The following is a 27,464-nucleotide window of genomic DNA, read 5'->3' on the forward strand; positions in this document are numbered from 1 at the left end:
ATATGTTAACCTTGTTCAGTATAGCAGAATGAGAACACCAGGTTCACACACAGAACCTGAGAATAGGGTTTTATCATTCTCTTGATGATTTATCATCACTTTCCCGTGATGATAAATGTAGGTGTTTTTAATTTTTTTATAAATAATTTCCCAGCGCTATGCTACAGATTGCGTTATCTGCATTCTAACCACTGCGGGAAATCGAACCCTGGATTTAAGTGTTATAAGGGCGTAAACTTGCTGTTGGTGCACTGGAGACTTTTTTTCGTTAACACTTTGTTATAAGTAACTTTTGGTTAACTTCAGGTAGCGAATTTTACGTCGCAATAAAAGTATATATATTTATAACACAGCTTAAAGTGTTCAGTAGTATACTACAGCCATCCTAGTCCCAAGGTTTCATACTAACACAAGGTTACACCAAGTCTCAATTGATGGATAACTTGACTCTACACTATCCACAACGCTTTTTGGTACGCAAAAGCAAAATTTTTTCACAACACTTTGGGCAATTATCTACAATAAAATGCAACTGGTTTACTGTGGCCAAGTTTAATTTTTCACTTTATGTTCATAGTAGGTGGTAGGCCAGACCTGATCTGGTACTTAGGGCGCTCGATTTGAGATATGCGTGTTGAACAACTCGTCATTGAACATGTTATTCCTGTCAGTGTGGAAGCATGATAACGTTACGGTGAATCTTACTATTCGATTTTTTGTTTTGTTTGAATTTCGCGCAAAGCTACATGAGTGCTATCTGCGCCAGCCGTCCCTAATTTAGTAGTGTAAGACTAGAGGGAAGGAAGCTAGTCATCACCACCCACCGCCAACGCTTGGGCTGCTCTTTTACCAACGAATAGTAGGATTGGCCGTCACATTATAATGCCTCCACGGCTGAAAGGGCGAGCATGTTTGGTCTGAAGGTGATTCGAACCCGCGACCCTCAGATTACGGGTCGAATGCCTTAACCCACCTAGCCATGCTGGGTCTACTATTCGATTATAAAAAAGAGTTGCCTAAGAGTTGACGGTGGGTAACGCTGACAAGCTGCCTTTCAACTTACCTTTCCATACAAAGTAAAGACGGCTACGTGGGGAGAAAATAAACGCCGCCAGTGATAGACGAAAAAAAAAAATGTTTTTCCAAGTCAACCCAATAAAAAAGGCTCCATTTTTATTGTTTAATATCGCGAGGGAACTTTTATTGTATAGATTTTTATGTAGTTGTGCCGTTGAATTCGGGCCCGGCATGGCCTAGCGCGTAAGGCGTGCGACTCGTAATCCGAGGGTCGCGGGTTCGCGCCCGCGTCGCGCTAAACATGCTCGCCCTCCCAGCCGTGGGGGTGTATAATGTGACGGTCAATCCCACTATTCGTTGGTAAAGAGTAGCCCAAGAGTTGGCGGTGGGTGGTGATGACTAGCTGCCTTCCCTCTAGTCTTACACTGCTAAATTAGGGACGGCTAGCACAGATAGCCCTTGAGTAGCTTTGTGCGAAATTTCCAAACAAACAAACAAACAAAGCCGTTGAATTCGAAATTACTTCTAAGCAGGTTTTAACAGTTTCAGCAAACTATAAGTTTCTAGATATGTAGTGAAGAGGTGGTTTGTAGTAACTGAATCATAAAGAGATATTATTTCTTAATAATTTTTTGAAGTTTTCTTGCTCAGAAGTTAAGTTAACGTACCAAAATTAATGAAATATGAACTTATTTGCATTACTGAAAAATTCAACATTTATATGATTACACTCACTCGTTCTCAAACATTGGATTTTATGTTTTTGCGGATATCTTATTGGATTTAGTACGTTTCACCATCGACTTGAAGGAGTGTATGGCGTTTAGAGTGAATTTGTTGTGTGACTCAGCTGTGACGCAAAAATACCAGGAGATGTCACTTTGAAATGTGTAATATTATTCTCTTCTGTCGTCTCAAAATACACAAAACAGTGTCCTAACACGTGTGTATAATACGGTGCAGTAGTATATCAATATAATATACAATCCGGGTTCACTGGTAAAGTTAAAATATGTTTTCATCTTGTAACAACTTCGTTACTTAAGAAATAAGTGTTATTCATGAAGTATTATCTCACGTTATTACAACTACAACTAGCTCTAAGTCTTCACAACCTGAATCATTGTTACATCTTTAGCTCTTCCGTCCTCAGAAGTTGAACAATATTTACAGCTACAAGGTGCTCTTATGGTTGTATAACCACAACGAACCCTAATTTCCCAACATATTGAATAGTAATTACACCTACAGTTTTATTTTATAAGTCCTTACAATAACAAATAATTCTTAAGTACTTAAAAGTACAACTGGTCCATATGTTCTAACACTACAACTATAGCTTTTATCGCCTTACAAGTATAACTAGCGTTTATCTCTTGGGAGCTACAAATAAACCTTAAATCCTTACAACTATAACTAGATCGTACGTCCTTACAACCACAACTAGATCATACATGTTTACTTCTGCAACTAGCCCTTCTGCTACAACTCCAACTCAACCTTATGTCCTTAAAACTTGAACTAGCTTTTATCTCTCCATAACTGCAGCTATATCTTGCGTCCTTAAAACTACAACTAACTCTTACACCCCTACAGTTAATCTTTACGTCTTTCCATCTACAACTAACTTTTGCTTTCTTACAACTACAGTTGGTTGATTTTGGCTTCAACTGATAGTGAGATATTGGAAAACAATGTTTTGTAGTCAGTTAGCTATTTGTATTTATTAACAGGATGCACTCATTGACTTTATCTGGATCTGAATTTTTTTACGTAAAAAAAAGAAGACAGAAGTCAGCGTGTTAGTTCAACTACCTGGCGTGTTTAAGTAGTGAAACTCCTTCAAGAACTCGTTCTTAATTACCTCAGGTTAAAACTCAATACCAGTTTGTTGTTAGCGGGGTGCGTCAGTGTCAACGATCGATCTCGAAAAACACTTTCTTCTTTTAGACCATAAATATATACAGTTCACTGTTATTGGATTATTTATTCATTAAATGCGGAAGAGAGGAGAGAAAAAAACGTTGTTCCAGAAATTCCTTACTTTCCATGTATTTAATAACAATCTATTGTTACTGAATTATTTATTTCTGATACACTATGTCCAACCAGTGAAATTTAAAATTCATCTTTAGAACTGATCGTGATTATCTATAAACCCTGAAAAAGGGACAGAGAAAGAATACGATTTAGGCCTTTTAAGAAAACCAAACACTATGCATTGCTGCTTCGTTTCTATGGCAATGGAACTCCATGTTTTTAGTATATTTTGGCGTTGTTTTTCAGTGATGTGAATAGTGCAGCTACAAAAATTATCTCACCATCAAATTTATAAGATACTTATTTCTTTTGGTAAAGTTTATTTTCTTTTCTTTGATGTTCATGTGCTCACACAGAATATCTACCATCACAAACTAGCCTAGTTCGCGGTGCTGAGCCAACAGCTACTTTTGACAGATTATAGATATTATAGATTGTATAATAAACTAAGCTTTAACTACACACACACACACACATAATTTAACTGCATTTCTCATAAGTAAGAAATAATGCATTTTAATGTATGTACATTCAATTATCATACAGGATTAGTCATCTTAAATACCTATCTATATAAGTGAAAACAAAGACATGTCGCTTTCCAACATGACCTACGTTCCACATGATTACATAGCTATAGTTTTAATGAAAGAAGAAAACCAAGCTTTAATCACAGACACACGAGAGGTGGTGATAAAAGGAATATCATCCAACAACAGTGTTTTGTTTATGTATTTGTCATTGAAATATGGAGTATGTAATCCATAATATTTACACCAAGGTTAGTTCGGATTTCATACTTTTAGATTTTCATGTGAAGATGTATTATTCCGCTACACTAGGGCTTTGAGGTTTACTCTACTTGTTAAAGAATGGGGATATAAAAAGAAGCAGAAACGTATTTAAGATATTGTGTTCCAGTGTTTCGAAAGTGCGCCAATCAGAATAGAGGTTTTAGTATGGAGTCTCATTTATTAGAAATTTCTAGAACATCCAGAACCTCAGTAGTAAAGTCAGCTGCTAATTTTATAGAAAATAAACAGCTTTGCTTGTAAACACTTGTTAACGGTTTTTATATACATCTGTTTGCTTTTCAGTAGCTCACCAGCTTCAGTAGTAAGTTAAACAGGTCAGATTTTATCAATAATTCCTGTATTTTTATGTACTCTTTATTGGAGAATAAATGACGTGTTTGAATCTACAGAAAACGACTCACTGAAAAACGAATCGTTGCTTAGTAAAATCATAAAATAAAAGTTCCTTTAAGAGATAAAATTAACTTAGCGGGAAAATATGCTAAGGAGTAGAGTGAATTATTTAGTTAAATCTACAGTTCCTTTTGTCCGCTTTGAAATTTGATAACAAAATCATTAAACTGAAATAAACATTAAACTCATGTCAAATTCTATCTTGAGGTCGAATATTCATTATTTGAGAAAAAAAAAAGCGTGCTAACAGTGACTGACAGAAACTGTTAACATGAATCCTGTGATGTGTATCACACACATACACATATATATATGTATAAAATTCAACTGCGTTTTTAAAAAATAAGAAATATTGCATTTTGATGTATGTACACTGAATTATTATATGGCATTAGCTACCTTATATATTAATATAATGTTCACTATCGACTATCGGCTGATTAAAAAAGTACAATATATTCCATTTTTGTAAAAAATTAGTAATTATAGTGACAATTACTACCATTGATTCAAAATTGATGATATATGTCATACAACTTTGCTGCTCGAGAAGAGCGTCTGTAAATAGTCTGTGGATGTATGATAAATGGAACGTTACTGAGCCATACATATCTGGTTTGCTGCGTGTGTGAAGTGATAGCGCTAACGCAAGCGAACGTCGTCTATACCCGGAAATGTTTCGTCAAATGAATTGACTCACTCAGGAAAGGAGTTTTGACTAGATTAGAGACGCGTCCCTCATTATTAGTTGTTTAATAAAAGTTTATGCGTAAAGCACACTTTATGAAAATCAATAATCTTCTGTGCTCTACAAACTACAGTATCGGATCCCGATATTTAGCATTATGATTTTTAAGACTTACCTTCAAGCCATCAGGGACTTGAATATGCATCGTTCCTGAACAATAAAACTATCATTTGAATTTTAGGACAACTATGGTGTTTATGTTGAATGCTGAATATTCATGTTGATTTATTAGAAAGGCTTATTTTATGACAACTTCGATGATATAACAGCAAAATAGTTTAATTTAGAAGTTTATGACACTGAGTTGTAGGAAAAAGCAAAATAAAGTTTGCGAAGTAGTTTTCAGCTAAGCCTTACGTTATGTTTTTGTACTCGTTGGGACAGTGGTAAGTCGTCATATTTCCAACCCTAAAATCAGGCGTTCGATTCTTCTCGGTGGCCACAGTACATAGCTCAATGTGGCTTCACTATAAGAAAAACATACATTAAATTAGACTCAAAGTCGGTCTACTATTGCTAACGTTATAGAATCACGAATCACTGTTTAAAAGTTTTTAAGTAGTAAATAAATGCTTATAAATATTCTTTTGATATTTTAAAACTTGGCCTCTAAGAATAATAAAAACAAACGTTTATTACCACTAAATATCAGTATCTTTTATCGTTTATAGAGTCTTTGGATGCCTTTTTCTACTTCCTGACCTACAATACAGCAAAAAGTCTCAAAAGTGCTATTTATGTCTCTTTAAAGTGCAGATGTACTTTTGTTCACAATAACATTTTATTTTTCTGTGTAGTTTTTACTAAAATTGTAGTGACTAAAAATTACTTCGATATTAATGAAGTGAATGAAGAGTAAGTGTATTTTAGATTTGAAGACAAGTTCGTTTAAATTAAATTCTATAATTTTCAATAATAATTCATTCAACAATGGTTTGCCATCATTTTTGACGGTGTTTTGTACTTGTCTAATATGTGATATTTAACATCTAACACAGCTTATGAATTGGAAGGGCTGAAAGTTTGCTTAGTTTATTTTCTTTAAATCAAATTAAACTGGGTTTCATTACTAGAGAAAACTTAAAAAGCTTGTTCATTTATTCAAGAGAGAAAAGCCTGTGTTAAGTAGTGAGGGCTCCACTTCAGCAACAAATGGATGTCACTGCATGATGGGATATGGGAAGGAGGAAGAGTAATATCAATAAAGATGATGTACTCATAGTTCCATTTTTACTACCAGAGGGAGCATCGTATGCATGTGTGTCGTCTTTGAAGATGAGAAGGTCGTAGTTCCAATTTTTGCCACCAAAAGGCACTTTTCTGGGCTGCCATGATAGGCTGCTAAAATGAATGATTGCATAATACTATCATAAAGTAGTGAACATGTTTATAGCCAGTTATGACTCATACAATTTATGTATTATCATGTTTCTAATTAAATACTAATTAATTAATTAACTCATCCTAGAGTAATGCTTAACACTAATTAAAAATTAATTAAACAATTTATAATTAATTCATTAAATTAATTATACTTAAATTATATAATTAATTTGTCATAATAGTATGCTTATCATTAAATTTATAATATTTCCTTACTATATAAATAGTCCTAAAAAGACAATATCTTAATTAAAACCTACTTAGTCAGGTAATTAAAATTTTTGCGCACTAAATTATTACATCTTCTGCCCTGGAAGACCTACTTCATACTCAATCTCATACATACAATACACAACTATACACTTAAATTGCCCTAAAATGAGGAATATAAGGAATTAACTGAAACATATACTTTTACTAATTTAACTCTGCACGACAATTTACATCGTCAATAAAACATTATTATGCAATAACTTTTACTAATTTGACTTTATTCAACAAAATAATTTACACGTATTATTCTCGTTTATGTTTTACAATGTTGGACTCTCACATATGTACATATTTAATTACTATTATTTTAACCACTGTGTTTACGAATACGCAAGTCTTTAAAGTCCAGATTTATCTATTTTAAAATCCATTATTTCAAATAAAAGTAACAGATAAGTGACTTACTATTTATTCTTCCATTTTCTATAGAACCACTGACACCTCTGAGCCCACAGAAATCTTTCGAAAGTATTGAGTGCATTTATAACCTGTTCATAGCTTCTTTCAGACAATATTCTGTAGGATATTTAATGTTTCACAAATCATATATAATTAATAATCGCCCAACAGCTAAATATAATAAATGAATGACTTACTAACTTCTATTATCTAATACACCAAAACTTTCATACTGTCTAATGCTAAGGCACTAATGGGATATTGCATGCATACAATCTAGACACAGACTTTTAAGAATTACAAAGGCCAGACATAAGATTAACAAAATGATGTCTATTTAAAAATCACTTTACACGTAAGAAAAAAGGATTGTGACAGTCCTTTGGACATAATGATATCAACAATCCATGAAAACCAAATTACTAAGCACGACTCTTTCAAGATAAAAGGGCAGTTTTGACTTATCCATGTGATTTGTGTTGCATTGCAATGTATTGTAAACTAAAACATTAGATATGAGGTCAGTGATTCATTTGAAGATAAAACCCGTATGACTATTTTACAATACTATATATTGATTAAGTTTTGATATTAATTCAGTATTGAAAACAAATACATTCATCAGTTAATATGACCATTTTACAATAATAAACTCTAATTAATATTCACGTTACACATGGAATAAAAGTTTTCATTATTTTAGAAATTATCGGTGACCTTAGGGCCACATCGCAGGATTAATCCACTTGGGCTGGGATCAACTAAGTACTAGTATTACATGAACTAAACGGGTGTTGTGGACATTGTGTCTGATTACAGTGTTTGTGTATAGTGTTCATGAAACCCTGGCGTTTTTGCAGTGTCCTTGTTTGGCATCGTAGGACTCTATGGTGGACAGGGAGAGAAGACACTGAAATGTATTCTATTTCTTATGGATATTCCAATCCAAGAAAAAAAAAGAATAATTGGTAAATGACCATGTATGGACGACTATATTACATAGTCAACATCACAGTTAGAGTCTGTATCTTGAGTTCTCATTTTGCATTCATTAACTGAGAAATACGTAGGGCAGATATCTCCCTTTTTCATTCAAAAAGAATTATAGAGGCTTGCTGGCTCCCCAAAATCAATAAAAGAAGTTTAGTTTTGGAGATATTTTGATGGTAAAATCAACATCACCAAACTCCTCCTGAAGTTGAAGGCCATTACTCCCCATGCAACTTTTATTTCCTTAAGAAGAGTTATTGTTGAGAGAGATTTAAAGGACATTCTGTTTCTCTAGCCAAGGCATTTCTGCGGTGTGTCGCATCTCCACTTGTAAGGACGGAATAATACTGCCTACAAATGTTCTGATTTTGACGCTTACATCACTACGTCCACCTGTCATTGTCAAGGCAGGTTATCTGAACTTAAGATGCAGCCATATATCGTCAATCTTCTCCTATGTTTTCATTGTCACCAGTTTGGTCATTTAAAGACGTCTTTTCATGATTATTTTACATGCGTTCATTGTGGTGGCAAAGACCACGATGTTTATGAATGCAAACTGGAACACACTGCGTTAACTGAGCTGGTTAACACCTCTCTTAATTTCGTTCTTGTCCTAAGTGGGTGGAGAAGAAAAAGATGCAACGTTTAAAGACTGTAAACAATATATACTACCCAGAGGCTCGGAAATTACTGTCCCCATTTTATCTCGGACATATACTGCTGAATTTCATTCCTATATTACAACAAGAGTGCAGACAGATCTACATGTGCCTCCGACAGAGTCGTTTTTTAGCCACGTGAAGAGTCTTTTGCTCTCTATGTTTAAAAGAGTTCTCAAGTCAACGCCTACTCCGATCTCTTAGAACTATTATTAGACTCACATCTTACTTAAATATTACTTCTTTGTTTTCAGGTATTCCTATCAGAAGTTTAATGGTTCTTGATGACGAATCTCGACCTGCAGAGCTCCAGGCTTGCCATCCAATAGGAGAATCTAAGTAAGATGATACAGTTTATCCTTGTCTGTTCTCTCAACTTCCCGAACGAACCCTTCGATCAATGTTTCTTTTAATTCAAATTTAATATCCGTAGAGAGTTATCGCAAATCGATTAAGAAAAGACGTAGTTAATGATAACTATCATACAGGTATCTTTACTAATCTATTTTCATTAAATGAATCTTAAATATAATTAGTTTCAGATGTTCTGTGTAGTGGCGTTCGTATAATTTGATAACGTGTTTTTTTTTAATTAATAAAATATATTTTGCTGTGCCAAGGACAAATGGTGGTATTTCATTGCGTTTAATCATGATTGACTATCCTGTAAAAAAATTGTTTGTTATGAATTTTGCGCAAGGCTACTCGAGGGCTATCTGTGTTAGCCGTTCCTAATTTTGCAGCGTAAGACAAGAGGGAAAGCAGCTAGTAATCACCATCCATCGCCAACTCTTGGGCTACTCTTTTACCAACAAATAGTGGGATTGACTGTAACATATAACGCCCCTATGGCTGAAAGGACGAGCATGTTTGGTGTAACGGGGACTCGAACCCGTGACCCTGGAATCACGAGTCGAGTACCTTAACCACCTGGCCTTGTCGGGCCACTGTAGAAAATTGCGCACAGTTATTTAAATTCTGTAGTAGTATAGTGTTATAAAATTAAATGTATTTACCAAGTTATTTAGATTACACTTTTTATACAGAAGTATTTGTAAAGTGTTTTGATTGCGGTATCCTTAATTTGAAACATAACTTATTTCACTCATAATTGATCAAATTAAATCGAGCATGATCATAAAATTGTGTTATTTATTCCTGTTATAAGTGATTTCTTTTGAAATATAATTATTAATATGCAAGATTTGACAAACGTGTATTATTACTTTTTATAGACAACGTATCTCGTTACGTCCGTTGTGTCGGTTCATTTTGCAGATGAGAAGAGGAGGGCTGGTTAAAATATACGATGGTTGTTTGATGACAGAGGTAAATTGTTCGTGTTACTTTCTCAGCTTTGATGCAAAGGTTATTTGACGGTAAAACATTAAATATAGGGTGAAGAAATCTAAAATGTTTCGAGTGTTTAATAGACAAAAACTGTACAATTGTTTTGTAAGAGTACCTCGAACATTAGATTATTTCGTTATTTTTATTAATTGCCAAGGACAAATATTTAGTTCCATTTGGCAATAGCAAATGTAGGTATACTGGTGTCCTAGAAATGATTTTTACAGTCATTTTAATATAAATACATCTGCGTTAAAAAAGTTTAACACCAAATACATGCAGTCGTAAATGTTGATAATGAATACAAAACAATCTAATCTGTTGTATCGATATTTAACACCAGTAACATGCACTATGTATGTAAATAATAAGTACAATACTAACTAATATGTTCTATTGACGTATAATACCAGTCACATACACTTTTATATGTTAGTAATTAACACAATACTAACTTTAGAGACTCGTTTTAATTGTAAATTTACTTTTTTATATATAAATATATATAATATAGAACGAATTAGCTTTCATCATGCTGGACATAATGATTGTTCTGAGCAAAAAGATAAACTTCTAAATAGAAGTTTAGTGTATACGATTTTATTTCATATCACAACTCTTAACCTCACTTTTTGTTTTGCTTATTGCAGTCTCTTTACAAAAGTCTTTTGGTGTCGGACAGAACAACTGTTGAAGAACTAATACAACTTCTTCTACATTGTTATAACTCTAAAGAAAGGCCTAACTTATTCTCCCTCTACGAAGTATGTACCAACAAACACTGTAAGATATCTTCAATGTTTTTTTTATATCTACAATTGATTCAGGTTTATATTTAAAATATCCTCAATATGGATGCAGCGCGTCATCTACGTGAGGTAACCCTAACGCTATGTATAATTTAGGCTCACTGACCTTAGCATAAAAGGTTAAGATTATGCTAAATCTATGTCATGACACATGCTGGTATCTATACGGGTCCCAGTGGTTTAGCAATACGTCTGAAGGCTCATATTACTAAACATCGACTTTCTGTAAATCCATTGTGTATCTTTGTGCTTACGAACAAACAAACAAAGACATCTACATGGAAGTTACACTGCTGGCCAAAATCTTAAGGCCAATGAACATAAAGAAAAAATATGCATTTTGCATTGTTAGACTCAACCATTTATTTGAGTAGAGCTTCGAAAAATGAAAATAAGAAAAAGGAAAATAAAAATAATAAACTTTTTTAGCATTTAATACACAAAATGTGAACACTATGAAATTAGCCTAAATACTAGCTGGTCATACTGAAACGAAGAGTTAATCGGTAAACGCGTGACGAAATTTATTCATTTGTGTTCAAGCATTTGTGTTGCCAACATCTCCCACTGATATCTCTTGTGTTATATTGGGTAAAAACATGGCAAAGGCTGCAAAGTTGACAGAGTTTGAACTTGGCAGAATTGTCGAGCTGCAAAAGCAAGGTCTCGCTCAACGTGCCATCGCTGTTGAGATTAGGCGTAGTAAAACTGCTGTTGCAAATTTCTTAAAACACCCTGAAGGATATGGAACGAGAATTTCAAGTGGTCGACCCAAAAAAGTTTCGCCGGCGTTGAGCAGGAGGATTCGACGGGTTGTCCAACAAGACACCAGCCGATCGTCGAACTAGACTAAGGCCCTTACGGACGCAGAATGCAGCTCAAGAACAATAAGACGGCATCTACGAGAGAAAGGCTTTAAAAACCGTAAACGTCTTCAAAGGCCACGCTTCCTCCACACCACAAAACAGCTCGTTTAAACTTTGCTGAAAAGCAACAAACATGAGACGTAGAAAAGTGGACGAAGGTTTTGTTCTCTTATGAGAAACAATTTAACCTGGATAGTCCAGATGGCTTCCAACGTTACTGGCACGATAAGGATATCCCACCTGAGACATTTTCTACACTATACAGTGGAGGAGGTTTCATCATGATCTGGGGTGCTTTTTCCTTCCATGGATTTGTTTGTTTGTTTGCTTTTGAATTTCGCACAAAGCTACTCGAGGGCTATCTGTGCTAGCCATCCCTAATTTAGCAGTGTAAGACTAGAGGGAAGGCAACTAGTCATCACCACCCACTGCCAACTCTTGGGCTACTCTTTTACCAACGAATAGTGGGATTGACCGTACCATTATAACGCCCCCACGGCTGAAAGGGCGAGCATGTTTGGCGCGATGGGGATGCGAACCAGTGACCCTCAGTTTACGAGTCGCACGCCTTAACACGCTTGGCCATGCCGGGCCTCCTTCCATGGAACAACGGAGCTTCAGGTTATACAGGGGCGTTAAACAGCAGCTGGCTACATTGGCATGTTGGAGAGAACATTCTTATTGACTGAAGGCCCTCGCTTGTGTGGAAATGACTGGCACTTTCATCAGGACAACAATGCAATCCACAATGCCCGCAGGCCAAAGGATTTTTTTCAAAGCGAATAATGTGATTTTTTCAGACCATTCAGCGTGTTCACCCGAACTGAACCCCACTGAAAATGTTTGGGGTGGAGGGCAAGGGAAGTCTATAGAAATGGACATCAATTTTAAAGAGTGCATGATCTTCATGAAACCATCTTCACCACTTGGAATAACATTCCAGCCAGCCTTCTGCAAATTCTTATATTGACCATGCCAAAGCGAATGTTTGCAGTTGTTCGCAATGACGTCCCTGCAACTCACTAGTGAGACCTCTTATTGGGCATTTCCTACCCTTTTTAGGACTTTTTTGGTATGGTCTTAAACTTTTGACCAGCGAGTATTTAGGCTAATTTCATAGTGTTCACATTTTCCCTATTAAATGCTAAAAAAAGTTTTTCATTTTCCCTTTTCTTATTTTCATCTTTCGAAGCTCTACTGAAATAAGTGGTTGAGTCTAACAATGCAAAATGCATATTTTTTCTTTATGTTTTTTGGCCTTAAGATTTTGGCCAGAAGTGTCTTTCCAAATCTTGGCGCGTTGTTTTACTCTCACTTTTACTTTTTGCATGAATCAACCATTATTTTTCCCAATACCGTTCTTGGATTAGTTCAAATGTGTAATTAAGGATAGATTTTAGAAGAAAAAAGTATCATTCCAAGTATTATTTCGTGATTTTTGAAACTTAATTTGCGTTTTGTAATCTTTTGCTTAAAGCTACATTGATAAATACATGGCCCGGCATGGCCAGGTGGGTTAAGGCGTCCGACTCGTAGTCTGAAGTTCGCGAGTTCGAATCCCCATCACACCAAATATGCTCACTCTTTCAGCTGTGGGGCGTTATAATGTTTCAGTCAATTCTACTATTCGTTGGCAAAAGAGTGTCCCAAAAATTGGCGGTGGGTGGTGATGACTAGCTGCCTTCCTTCTAGTCTTACACTGCTAAATTAGGGACTGCTAGCGCAGATAGCCCTTGTGTAGCTTTGCGCGAAATTCCTAAAAAAGAAACAAACAAACAAACCAATACACTTTGCTGGTTAAAGCTGAAGCCTTTATAGGACTACAAACATGATGTTTTAACACAATAACGTTCGTAACACCTTTTGTTACTTAACGTATTTCCAATTTGAAATGTATAAACAAGCGACTAAATGTTTTAATAATTTAATTTACATGAGTATAATTGAAAACTATTCATTGATCGCTTAATTTAATGAACTTCGGGTCTGATTCTTGTTAATTGACAATTAATATTACGTTTTACATACTTAATACAGGTGAAAGGAAACTCCATCCAAATGATTATCCAGTTTTTATCCAAAATGGCTGGCCAGATCCGAAACACTTTGCTTTTCACCTGAAAAAAGATATGATAGGATATCAGAAACTAAAAGTAAGCTAAAACTGTTTTATTAACTATCGTAATCAATTGTTAACTTACGTGTGTTATTTTATATCAAACATTTCGTATACTTCCAGCCCGTATGACATAGTCGCAAGGGCAACAGGTTTGCTGAAGTAGAAGTTTTAATATTATTATTATCTTGAGGGTAAAGATAATTTTGTTTACTATCTCTGTTATTAAAATGTCTAAATCGTTTCATCATGTGCTAAAATTCTAAAAGAAAACAATAAGTTCGATAGTTGTAATTTTATATTGTAGTGGTGCATTATGAGGAATTGTTTGTGTGGTTTAAATATGTGTGGTAAGCATCTTTTTTGCTTTCATAATATTTGATGTGTATTACTTTCTAATATGTAGTAAGTGTTTTTTGCCTTTCTGACGTGCACTGTGTTTGTCGTTTTATTGATATGTAGTGTGCTTATTGTTTTAGTGATAGTTAATAAGTTTGTTGTTTTACTAATAGTCAACAAATGTTTATTGTTTCACTGATAGTGAATAAATGTTTATTGTTTTACTGATAGTTAATGTGTGTTTATTGTCTCACCGATAGTTAATAAGTGTTTATTGCTTCACTGATAGTTAATAAATGTTTATTGTTTTACTCATATTTAATGAGTGTTTGTTGCTTTCCTAATACTCATTACGTGTCTTTATATTATTTCTTTCAGGACAGCTTGGAATCACAGTCAGCTCTTTGTTTTAGGCTATATGTTTGACGATCAATATTATTTCCACGATATCCAGAATTACGTAAGTAGCCTTTGATAAATTTTGTGCTTTGCAGGTTTCACACCTTGAAAAAGCTGGTGTAACAAAATTCACTAGTTTATCTGTATTATTGTCTTAGCTATTTACTATTATAAAAATATCTGATTACTTATTTTTGTGTGCACAAAAACTTATATAACTTTTGAAAACAGAGTGTGTTATTTGATATACATATTTAAATAGTTAATATCTGACACGTTTTGTTGATAATTGTTTAGAATGTTTCTCAAAAATAGAATATATTACTGTCTTACAAGTTTTATTCAGATCACCAGATGACGCTATCCTCGTATAATTTTTCAACGTTGTTGAGAAGTTTATTATTTGAAATTAATTTACAAATATTATAGGTATGTAAATAACACAATAACAGTACAGAAATTTTAAACTAGTATGAATGTTATATAATTAGGTTTTGAAAACAGTGCCAAAAGTATGAATACGTTTGTTAACATATAATTTTGGATTTGAAAAAGGAGTGAGTGAACATTGCACGTCAGTGACTTGATGATTAGAACATCATTTTAAAAATAACTTGCATAAGATATTGTGATAATTCAAGAACAACAGCCTGTGTGGTATATAAAATCATGGTTTATATATATTGTTTTAGATTTTATGGAACAAAAGTACAGTTCTGGCAACGTACACATTTTGACTCAGTGCTGAAGACGAGGTAAGCCCTCTGGTGATTCGATGTTCAACTTGAAGCTGTCATCGTGACGTGATAAAGCTAGTCATCGAATTATATGTACTGTATAGGACGACAGTAATGCAAGAACATTACATTTGTCGTTGATATGTTTGTATACTACCTGAAAACTCAGTACTCATACCTCCCAGTATTCAGTGACATGATCACAATTAACTTTGCAGCTATCCAACCTGAAAAAGTTTTGTAAGCGATAAGACTTTGCAGCTAAGTTTCTAGCGTATCAGTGACGAGAGAACTACTCTGAGGTCAGTATCTTAACAGTTTTACTGAATTTTGTGTGAACAGATTTTTTTTAATCGTCTTCAGTCAAGGAATACAGTCATTATTTGTAACACTGAAACGGTGTGAAGAACAGTAATACTGATTACTATTTACACCCAAGTTTAGTCCCAGAATTCGAATTACCGAAAAAGTTTTAAACTTAAATATATCATATAAATTATAATTCCAAAAACTTTACTTTTAATATGATTTAATTGTTTCTAAATGATTCATATAGATCTGTATAAAAAAGTCAATAATAAGAAAGCATATTTATTCATAAGATTGGTTTGATGTCCTTTCACGTGTCCGTTATAAAGCTTAAACATCAATGTTTTTGTTTATTTTTATTATAACTTCGATTGAGGAAAGTTGAGAGATTTGATCTTTGTGTCTTATGTTTCCATCTTTAATATCCATTTATATTATAATTACTATAATCTGGTCAACAGAAGTTAAACAATTAAGAACATTTTCATTGAGTTCTATATTTCTGTAATTGAAACTTACTTATTCTAAGAAGTGAAATCAAAGGCGTGAGTTTTAAAATTCGTCAATTATACTACATCTGCCACATCCAGTGCCGATCTGGTGTTTTTTCCAATTGTTTTATTGTTTTTTTGAAGTTAAGCACAAAGCTACATCATGGACTATTTGTACTTTTTTTTTACCAAAAGTATCAAACCCAGTTTCTCGTGTTGTAAGTCCGCAAAAACACCGCTATGCCACTGGGGGGCGTTTTAATATCAGGGCTGCTGTGATTGGCACTAAACCCAGAAAATTCTTAAAACTGCAAGTTATCATGTCAAACGAGCCTCAAAAGTATTCAAATGAACAACAAATATTTTATGTAAAGTATATAAAACTGGTAGTTGTCTTAAACATTTAAAAATTAAAATCTCGATTTAAAACAGAATTAATTCGAGAACAGACGATCTCAAATTCATAAGAAGTATCAGTTACTTTGTTGTTTACACACTTATTTGTAGACAAAACGAAGGATTAAATTTTATAATTCTGTAATCGTGGTTCTAAGTCTTCATCATTTTTAAACCAGGTTCTCTACTTTATTTTAAAATTTATAATTTTCATTACATCTGTAACTTGTAAGTAATGTCTGTAAGATACTTCCCAAATATTTTTAAATAATAGATATTAGTTTATAGATCAGTCAGTTTGATGTATGAACTGTTGAAGATAAACTGTATATATTGTATACATTTATAAACATAAGTTAAATGTACAAAGTGGATTAGATCTTTTGAGGGTCTTACGATAAATTTTTTAAGCACTTGTACAAATAAGCAACCTGAATTTTTCTTGTTCAATATTTAGTGCACGTTTTGGATACCAAATCGTAAGGTGAATCTTTACTATTAACTGCTTATATTTAATATTCATGTAAGGGTAGAAAAGTCTTTCTTATACTTGTTTTTGTGTGATAGCCAATCGTCATAAAACATTTGTGAATGACAAGTGATAAGAAAAAGCCTGCTTTATGTAGTCAAATATTTGGTTCTTCACTTGTTCTAACAGTCATTCACTGGTGTGAGAGTTAACCTTTCCTTAGGAATAAAAATATCTGTATATATTTATTGTTATTTGTGGTAATATAATTACTTTCTTCATTAAAACTTGATGAAAATAAGAAATAGTAGTAATAAAAAGAAAGTGTTTGGGAAAAATTTATAGATGGGTGACCCAAGAAGACGTTACACCACAAAAAACGTGTCGATACTTATATCTATTTCTTTGGCTTATATGTGTCATTAAATATTGTTCTTGTATAGTTGTTCCTCTTATGAATGATCTCATCCGTTAATAATATTGCAAACTTTGTGTTGTTGTAAATAAAACTACTGACATGTTAGAAAACAGTGAGTTTATGATGTATTATTCTTTGTTTGTGTAAAATTAAATTTGAAGCTCATATATATCATTATACAGGTTGTTCCAAATGTAATAATCTGTTCTTACTGTAACGTTGTTTTATTCCATCTGTTTAGAGAAAGTAGCAACAGCAGTTCTAACAATGAACAATTTACTTTGAACTGACTTTCTCCACTATTATTTTTTTTTTACAATGTGCTATATGATCAGAAAATACGTTTATTTTCGTGCACATGTTCAAGTTCTATTAATTTTAGATCACCGTTTATATGTAGTATTCAATCTCCACTTTCTAGCTAGAAGCAGCTTCATTAATTTACAACTCGTTCTCCTTAAATGTCTTTACTTTGGTAATATTTACCTTCCAGAAACATGACATATAACAAGATACAGCTGTAAGTTGCTCATATCTTTAAAGATAACTAGCCAAAACAATCAATGTATTCTGAGTATCCTTTACTGTTCACTTATTTATCATGAATATAAGAAACAGCACTAATTTATTTTAGATAATTTCAATTGCATTATGAGCGTGTTACTATTCCGAAGATTTTTATATTATAGTTAACAACAGCAATAATAAATTTGCATAAAATATCTTGAAGTTTTGGTGTTGAATCTTCACTCAAATAGTGTTTATGATGTATGTTTCATTGATAAAATAGCATAAAACAATTTAATGTCGTGAAAAGATATAAATATTAGTGTCAGTGGGTACATGAATTTATGAAAGAATAAATGTGTTTCTCACAAAATATAGAGTGACGAAGGAACCAGTCTTTACTCTTATAATAACTCACGAGTACTTTTCTCACTCGCATATGAAATTCCAAACTTAAAAAAAAAGTCTAGCTCGATTTTTAATCAAAAATAGTTATTGTAGAATTGACATCTGTACATTTGCAAAATGTATTTAATATAATTCTCAAATAAAAAGGAGAAATGCTAAATTTACATTTCTTCAAAACTCCAAAGAGTCTCGCCCTTAAGTAACATATGAATTTTTTGAAATCTTATATCCTTTTCTGAAACAAAGTTCGTATTTGTCAAGAAACCATAACTGATCAATACCCATCGTTCTTGAGATTTTAACCCACGCATAGCATACTTCTACTCTTTTTCTGAATTTTATTAGTACAACGTTTTAGTGCGGGTACTATAAGCATATTATAAGCTGTATATGTCAATGGAAAGTGAATAAAGTGGTGTGAGAGTAATTTATGATTTCTTGACAAAGTGAAGATACTTTATTGTTAAATGATACTTGTTTGAAAATCATATTAATTTTCTTTTATGTCAAGACATCAGCTAAGTCTCATTAAGTTGAATGAGTACGATAGGCAACAGAGTAATATTCTAGTGTCTTAAATCCTGATTTATTGAAAGTAGTGTGTAGTTGTTAGATATAAACTCATTTCGATGAAAAATATTGTCAGCAAAAACATTTTGTATAAGTGAAAGTGAATGAATATATAAATTTAAACTTCTAATCAACAAAACTATTTGTAATTTTAAGAAAAAGAAAGTATATTAATGCTTTTTATTTCAGTTGAAACTTTGTCTCACAACAAAATTTAGAAAATTCCATCACATACAAATTGTCGAGAAACTATCAAATGATATGTACTTTTAATTCAAAACAAAATATTATCTCGTTAGTCTGGTCTAAGTTTCATACAACATCGTTAAGTATTTCCTCTGTAAAAACGGAAAAGATCATGGGATATCAGTGACGATATGCCCCCTTTCTTGTCTAGAATGACTTACTGTTTTCCCCAATGCAAAAAAAAACTGTCATAACACTTTAGTCCTATAGAGGAATATTTCAAGATAAATACGAACGAACGTCATTTATAAAATTATAAACTATTATGTATGAGATAAAGTTGACTTTGAGCTCTCTAGGAGTGCACTAAGTTTATGATCCTGATATACTAACTGAATCATTACTGGAATGTTTCACTACAGCAGTATTAGATAAGAAATCCTTAACATCACGATACCGAAATACAAAACTCATATAACTTTAGTATTTCGTAATAGGTATAGGTGTGAAAAAAACACCACAATGTGTACTACAAATATAATGAGTTAGTTTCTAATCACATTCTTAGCCACCAAGTTTTTGTTCTATGTTTTATCAATGTGATTCATTAATGAATTAGTAAAATGTTTAGTTTCTTCTAGAGTGGTAAATGTATATATGGCTTAGTGTCATATTTGAAACATACTTTTTAAAGAAGTAACCTAAGATTTAGAAGTAGTTTTGTATGACAATATACTGTACCTCAAGTTATAATATTTCGAGTATGTTATAATCTAAGATTTAGAAGTAATTTGGTATGAAAATATACTGCACTTCAAGTTATGATATTTCAGCATATTAGAAATAAAATTTATTTTGCTCAGTGTTAAACTACATCAGCTTTCAAAGTATCAGCAGAATGAAACTTTAACCTTCATATGTAGAAAATAATTCTGTATAAAAATAAATGAATAAAAATGTTATTGGGAAACGTTTGTCTAAACATTATTAACAAAGGGCCTAACAACCCAAGATGTCTGCTTTTTTTACAAAATAGTTTGTGCTTCTGAAATAAAACAAAAATTCAATGAAATTGAGATAAGTAATCTTTTTAATAATTCCAAGATTGGTTTCAAGTTAAACATTTCATCTTCTTCAGTTTAATATAAAAATAAATTATGATATTGAACACGTTTAATATTTCCTTCTCAAGAATGCTTAATAACAAGAAATATAAAAATATTTTTTCACTATAATCATAAAACACCAGGTAAACAAAGGGACAAAAATTGTTATCTTTATGATTTCTCGTCAACGGGTTTCACAAGACAAACAATCCATATCTGCGGTAGAGGTTTCACATACCACACAATTTGTTAACAGTTATACAGTACTTCATTAAAAGGTTTCACAAGACAAGCTATCAGCAAGTTTCGCGTGCTAAATGCGTTCCAGCTAATGTTTTGAAATTTGTGGACTGACTATATCTAAAAGCCACACTATGAAGACAGCAGAGTTGATTTTCTATTGTTTTGTTCGAACTGATTAGTGTACAGATTAACCAGCCTTTTAAAAGAGTGGCCATAAATTTTAAGCTTCAGATCTGGTCACACCAAAGTGAATTGCATTTGAGTTTGCATATCTTTGATTTCCAAGATTTGAAACAAATTAGGAAGTTCGTACTGTCGTCTCCAGCAAATAAATCTTCCAATGAAACGATAATGAAACCTAAAACGATGTTCAAAACAATAGTTCAGTAAAAGATTTAGTTTGGGAGCGAAATAGGGTTTCTTGTATTTTCAGGGTAGTAACATATCCAAATACATTGAATTAGTTGTACAGCCTCATGCGCATGAAACAAATGATACAACAATTCTTTGAACGGTTGTAACGGGTAAGTTTCTTTGCTATTCTTTTGTTTTTTCGAATATTTTTTCTTTTTTTATGTAATAAATATTTCTTACAGTAAGTAAAATAGCAACAAAAGTTTCTACTTTCTTAACGGAATTGAAATACACATTTCACCATCTTAACTACTACGAACTGGATATCACACTCAGCTATGAATTATGTATTTTTCTCGCTACAAATGTTTTAGCTTTGATTCTGTTCCATTCAAACATTTTACATGTAATGAAGAGTTTATTCTTATTATCATTACAAAATAGTTTATCGATTTCATGAGGGAGCGTGCAGTGAATTTTTGTAAGAAGTTGGTAAAAAAAATCCAATATTAATATTCAAGAGATTGCTTATATTTTAATTCAGAGATGGGGCATGTTTAAATAATAAATTAAATTGCCACCTAGAAACAAAAAAAAAGGCCAAAGGCAGTGGTCAGTGAAATTGTGTCAACTACTTCGTATTAGACCATTCGCAAACTAATTTTGACTTACTAGTTTACACTTAGGCTTAGCTTTCTTGAAGTTAAAATTAATAATAATCTTACTTTTTAAGTCTAGTCATATACAAGCAAGATCCAAAAATAAGCTTGAAGATTATTTGCATTATTTTTCATGGTTTTATCAGATTAAATGACACAATAAGTAAAATGATTACGGTAAGTTGGTTTTATTTCTTTACTTACATTTGTTATGTCAGAATCTTTGTTGATTTAATGCTATTATTTTATTAAATTGTTTGATTAAAAATGAAGTTAGAAGTTAATAAAACATAAGTTAAATTTATGTCCTTGAAGAAATATGAAATCTTTATAAATTGTTTTTCTCAGAAAGACATGAAGTACAACTGATTTTTTTAAGTGCTCTAATTTTATAGCTATGTCAGTATTTCGTAGAAGAGATCTAACTCTCGAGGCAAATTTGAATGTAATTAAAAGAATAATTATAAAATGTTTTGCAAAAAAATTGTAGAATTTTATCAAGAAGGTATATTACATGACTGTCACTTGTCTTCTAAAGTTTCCTCATTTTCTAGTTGTAGCGCCATCTATTGGATATTAACAAATTTTTATCAATATAGAATTTCGCATCATCTCACTTCCTATAAGAATTTAGGTTTTTAAAGACAAGGGAAGGTCAAGTTCGTGTAATCTCTTCCTTTCTCTTGTATTGTGAATTAAGACTGCTGATGAATATGGATGTTTATACGACATGTTGTGTATTACATCACTGATACTCAGTATTACAGAGTTCTGCACTTTGAGAACAGTTCAACACATATAAAAACATATGCTAGTTTATTGCAACATAATGTAAAGGATTATGCCAGTGATTCACCCTCCCAAGTACTGAACTGGTTAAAAGTGTTGCATAAATCACATTGTTAGTTTCGTTGGATTTTGGGCAAAGGTACTCGTGGGCTGGCTGCACTAATCGTCCCTCATGTTGCACTGATAAATTAGAAGGAAGACAGCTAGCTAACACCATCCACCGTTATCTCTTTGACTACTATCTACCAAGGAATAGTGGGGTTGACCGTCATATTATCACGTTCCTTACAGCTGAAAGGATGAGCATATTAGGTGACGGGACTCAAACCCTCTAGTTGATAGCCCTGACCACCAGACCATGCCAGGCATTTTCTTTTAAATCACTGTAGAATAATTTGTGACATATCAGAAGTTGATATTAATTAATGACCAATATGATTACTTTTATGAAGAATGAGTTACATATGGTTAAAAATATAATTAAAGAAGACGAAACAAATTTTTTACATGCTACCAAAAATGAAATAAGAAGATGATACAAAGTAAAAAAAAATACATTAATTGCACTATTTACTTTGATTCACCTTAAAATATTTATTATGATGTAGAATAATTCGTTAAGAAAGTAAAATAAACAGAAACCAAACACATTATTTTTTATACGAGAAGCTATTTTTATTTATTATTTAAAAATAGAGAACTTTTGAAATACTTCATAATTCTTAAAGTTCTGAAGCTTATACTAACTTGATTTCTTGTGAAACTGTATTTATGATGCAGATGAAGTATGCTTATTGAATAGTCAGTTATAAGGGTTTTGTTTATTTTAATTTGTTAGTAATTATGCGGAGCGGAACACAATGGGCAATGTGCGCTGTGCTCACCACGGGTAACGACACCAGATGTTTTCGCATAGCTATAATATATACATATACATAACTATTGATATTATGATGATAAAAATTTCCACTTGTGAGATTTCTGTTTGAGATAAGGAAATACGGAAGTGTTGATTTCAAACTTCTATTTCTTTTTAAATCATAAGACTATGTTACAAAATGTTTACTTTTTCTTGTTCCGGCCCGGTATGGCCAAGCGTGTTAAGACGTACGACTCATAATCTAAGGGGCGCGGGTTCGCATCCCCGTCGCGCCAAACATGCTCGCCCTTTCAGCCGTGGTCAAGTGACGGTCAATCCCACTGTTCGTTGGTAAAAGAGTAGCCCAAGAGTTGACGGTGGGGAGTGATGACTAGCTGCCTTCCTCTAGTCTTACACTGCTAAATTAGGGACAGCTAGCACAGATAGCCCTCGAGTTGCTTTGTGCGAAATTCAAAACAAACAAACAAACAATTTTCTTGTTCCTAAGCAGAGAGTGTTATTTCCCACTTTTCTATGCCTGAAGTAAATGAAAAAAAAACTATTTTCTTCTTCAAATTCTACTTTTGTGACCTGGGTAATGAAAATTTCAAATATACTAATTTTCCAGAACATTCCAGGTAGATTCAGTGCTGAGTAGCTGATACAGAATTTTCTCGAACTTTCAAGAACTTTTTAGAATGTTGTAGAACTTATGAGAATTTTCAAGAACCTTTTAAAAATTTCTATAACTTTTCATAGTAATATATATATATATATATATATATAGGGCCTCACCACTCACCACTTCAGTTTAGTTCTAGCTGCCCAAGTGAACACATAGACCTATCTGATTTTATCAGAGATGGCATAAAAAACTGCAAGCATTCTCCAGACTCATTATGCTATGTATATGGTCAATGTATCAAGACAAGAGTGAAAAAGTACTCTGTGACAGCATCTGCTAAGATGTGTGAAGCCCACAAGGCATATTTTGGCATGCCTGTCGGGGATAAAGACAAACACTGGGCACCTCATTTTACCTGTGAGCACTGCAAAAAACTCTAGAAGGTAGGACGGACACTTTTTGCTTGCTTAAATAGTAGGATTTTATATTATATAAATTTTAGACCTTTTAAAATTAAATATATTTTAATTAACTATTTTTCAATTTCTAATAGTATAGATAAAACATCGCATATAAAATATTTTGCATGAACCTCTTACACATTAGTTGTGAATGAAATAAATTTATTCTTCATTATAACAATTTTATTTTGCTATTTTGCAGGATGGTACAGAGGAGAAAAGAGAGCCATGAAGTTCGATATTCTAAGAATTTGGCGTGAACCCACAGAACAATCAAACAATTGCTACTTCTTCATGATGGACCCTTCAAAATGTTGGGCTGGCAAGAATCCATCTGCTATCATGTATCCGGACCTTCCATCATCCATCGCCCCAGTGCCACACTGCCCTGAGCTCCATGTACCCACTCCGCCAGAGAGAAAGCAGCCATCCACAGAAGAGAGCAGGAAATCAGAAGAGGAGGTAGACGTTGAAGATCCAGATTACAATTTCAGAGGTGCAGCTGATGAGAGAAACTCATACTACCCTAACCAAAGAGATCTCAATGACTTGATCAGAAATATTGGTGTAATAAAGTTGAATGCCGAGCTTTTGACATCTAGGCTCAAGGAGTGGGATTTGTTAGATGAAAGTGTGCAAGTCACAAGTCAGAGGAAGTGTCACGACATTTTTCACGTTTCTTCACTCGTCAGATGGGCTTTGCTTCTGCACAATGTATCCAGTCTGGCGAGGCATTTGGAATTGCCTGTAACCCGAACGAGTGGCACCTCTTCATTGATAGCACATCCAGTAGCCTCAAAGCTGTGCTACTCCATAACGGGAAAAAGTATCCGTTTATTCCCCTGGCTCATTCGGTGCACCTCAAAGTAGAAGGCGAACGCTTCCACCAAGATATACTAGAGTTTAAACGTCGCTTCCAAGAAGCGTATAACAAAAACATAATGGGAGACTATGTTTGGGGGCTGATACATGAAAGTAGTTTACGTTACAGTCGGAAATCTCGAAAAACTGCTCACTTCTAAACATTTTTGTATAACTGTAGTATAAATACAAGTAAATCTTGATTCATATGTTGTTTTATTCAGAACCTATGTAAATGAAAATGTGAAAATTTGCCCGTTTTTGCATAGAAAATAGGTTAATTTCTAAATTTCATTATGCAAATCACAAAAGCAAAGTTTGAAGGGAATAATGGCCATTTTCTGTACTTTTACAACATAAATAATTAAGAAATAACACATACTATCCAGGAACAAAATTTCTGTTACACAGTGTAATTAAACAAATATTTTACGGTTTCATCTCAATAATCGTGTCTTTGTCAAAAATATGAAACAAGTGTTAACAGAAAACAGATTGTTTTTTATGTAACATTGTTACTAAATGTCACTACGCTAATAGGTAAGTAGAAAGAACAAAGATATTTGTTACCCTTAAGAGGGACATTTACACCTTGAGACGTGGAATCACGTTCCTTGAGCTCACCACACTGGCTTACACTGGTTGCTGTGGTGGTCTGTTGTGTCCATATGTTTACCGTTTTCATATAATACATCTCTCGTTGCCTATAAATCTCTTCAAAGCTTGGTAGGCCCACATATCCAATTTGGGACCTTCGAATTTGCCACGGACTTGGGGGTTTCCTCAGGAAATGAGTCAAGGTACCTATGATCTTTGTACAAAGTTGAAATACAAAGCTTTCTTGGCTTAACTCAAGAGTTGCGTTTTTTTTCTATCAGAAAGTTGAAAACAAAAATATATCATGTCCGAACTTTTATTTGGTACGTATTTGTAAAATCGTCTACGAAGCCATTCTTCTCTTTGAATGTCAGTTAATTGCTACAATCATTTTAAATTTTCAAGCTTATTTATCTTAGGGTAACAGATTTAGCTTCCATTTCAGTGTCCTAAATTAACAAATGAGCATTTTTTGGTTATAAGCTTTGCATCAGCAAATTGTTGATACTATCACGTAGTATAAAAAATATTGGAGGTAAACCCTAGGTAAAATAGCGCCACAAATGATTGCAGAGAAAATATTATTCTCTCTTACCATGAGAATGAAGATGCAAAATTTTATTCTATGTTAAAAGGCTAAAATGTGTTGCTGGAGAGTAGATTGCTTTTAATATAAAAATAAAATTATTGCAACGTTTAGTGACTTCTATTTAAATTTCAAAATCAATATCGGTTTGTTTGTTTTCTGAATTTTGGGCAAAGTTACACGAGGGCTATATGCGTTAGCCATCCCTAATTTAGTGTAAGACTAGAGGGAAGGCAGCTAGTCATCACCACCCACCGACAACTCTTGGGCTACTCTTTTACCAACAAATAGTGGGATTGACCGTAACATTTTAACGACTCCACGGCTGAAAGGGCGAGCATGTTTGGTGTGACGGAGATTCTAACCTGCGACCCTCAAATTATGGGTCGAACGCCTTAACCCAACTGGCCATGCCGGTCCGTCAATATTGGTTTTTATTGTTAATTCATCTAGGCGTTGGGCTTGGATTCAATTTCCAGAAATAGCATTTTTGTTAAAAAATATTTGATAAGTAGTAAGGTCCAAACATCAATTATTTATAGTCTGTTATTAAATAGTATTACAGATGTGATGAATTTATAAATATATATTTATTTTAATATCAATATTAAATTTATATTAAGGAATGTACATAACTTATACTATTAAATCTCTATTGATAAATTTTCGCTTATTCGCTAGAATTGTAGAAGATTCTCAAGTTTAAGAATCAAAAATATGTATGTGTGTGCGTAAATATTAGTGTATTGTCCATGCTTTTATGCAGGCTGACATTTTAAAAACTCTCCAAATAACAAAGTTACTACACTATATACTATATACCTCGGAAGCTTTAAATGTTATTAACGCTTATTTATCGGGAAACTATAGAGATTTGATCAGGAACGTATATAGATTTCAAACATATAGCATTCAACTTCATCGGATTCACAAACATTACAGAACTTCACAGACGTGTGACTGACGAAGAAAGAAGTATTCAGAGCTAACTAGCTCTCAGTTAGGTAAATTGTATCTTTATCATCGTGAACTTGCGATAAGACATCTAGTAAATTCCAGACCTGATAGAAAAATTAACGTTATTTGTAGGTTTGTAATACTTTTGTATATAGATCATTATTTATATTAACCATTATTGTAAAATGTGTTACTGTCTGCATATTAAAATGTATTTTTATGAAAAAATAATGAAACTATGTGTATCAGTATCGTTGGGATATCAAAAATTGGATAC

At 33.1% G+C, this 27,464-nt stretch overlaps 2 protein-coding genes and 1 long non-coding RNA gene across 4 annotated transcripts in view; 2 read left to right on the plus strand and 1 right to left on the minus strand.

The window, feature by feature from the left end:
* Positions 1–20,052, plus strand: part of LOC143225787 (uncharacterized) — a 45,174-nt gene extending 25,122 nt beyond the window's left edge. The window contains exons 3-8 of the mRNA XM_076455781.1: positions 8,975–9,059; positions 9,956–10,049; positions 10,721–10,853; positions 13,783–13,898; positions 14,579–14,660; positions 15,292–20,052. Coding sequence (XP_076311896.1) covers positions 8,975–9,059; positions 9,956–10,049; positions 10,721–10,853; positions 13,783–13,898; positions 14,579–14,626 — 476 coding nt within the window. The 3' untranslated portion in view covers positions 14,627–14,660; positions 15,292–20,052. The remainder of the gene's footprint in view (positions 1–8,974; positions 9,060–9,955; positions 10,050–10,720; positions 10,854–13,782; positions 13,899–14,578; positions 14,661–15,291) is intronic.
* The window catches only part of LOC143225788 (uncharacterized), a 95,430-nt gene continuing 72,967 nt past the window's right edge, over positions 5,002–27,464 (minus strand). The window contains exons 4-6 of the long non-coding RNA XR_013014073.1: positions 13,774–13,862; positions 7,075–7,185; positions 5,002–5,480 (exon numbers count right to left, since the gene is read on the minus strand). This is a non-coding gene — a long non-coding RNA (uncharacterized LOC143225788). The remainder of the gene's footprint in view (positions 5,481–7,074; positions 7,186–13,773; positions 13,863–27,464) is intronic.
* LOC143227191 (uncharacterized) lies at positions 20,489–27,375 on the plus strand. Of its 2 annotated transcripts, none has more exons than XM_076458684.1 (2): positions 20,489–20,963; positions 24,389–27,375. In XM_076458684.1, exon 2 carries the CDS (start codon positions 24,415–24,417, stop codon positions 25,054–25,056), a length of 642 nt encoding a protein of 213 aa, XP_076314799.1. In that variant the 5' UTR covers positions 20,489–20,963; positions 24,389–24,414; the 3' UTR covers positions 25,057–27,375. The 2 variants fall into 2 exon arrangements, with proteins under 2 accessions (XP_076314799.1, XP_076314800.1); XM_076458685.1 differs by lacking the exon at positions 20,489–20,963 and adding an exon at positions 23,998–24,168.

Source organism: Tachypleus tridentatus, chromosome 9 (assembly GCF_004210375.1).
Source record: "Tachypleus tridentatus isolate NWPU-2018 chromosome 9, ASM421037v1, whole genome shotgun sequence".
Taxonomy (NCBI): domain Eukaryota; kingdom Metazoa; phylum Arthropoda; class Merostomata; order Xiphosura; family Limulidae; genus Tachypleus; species Tachypleus tridentatus.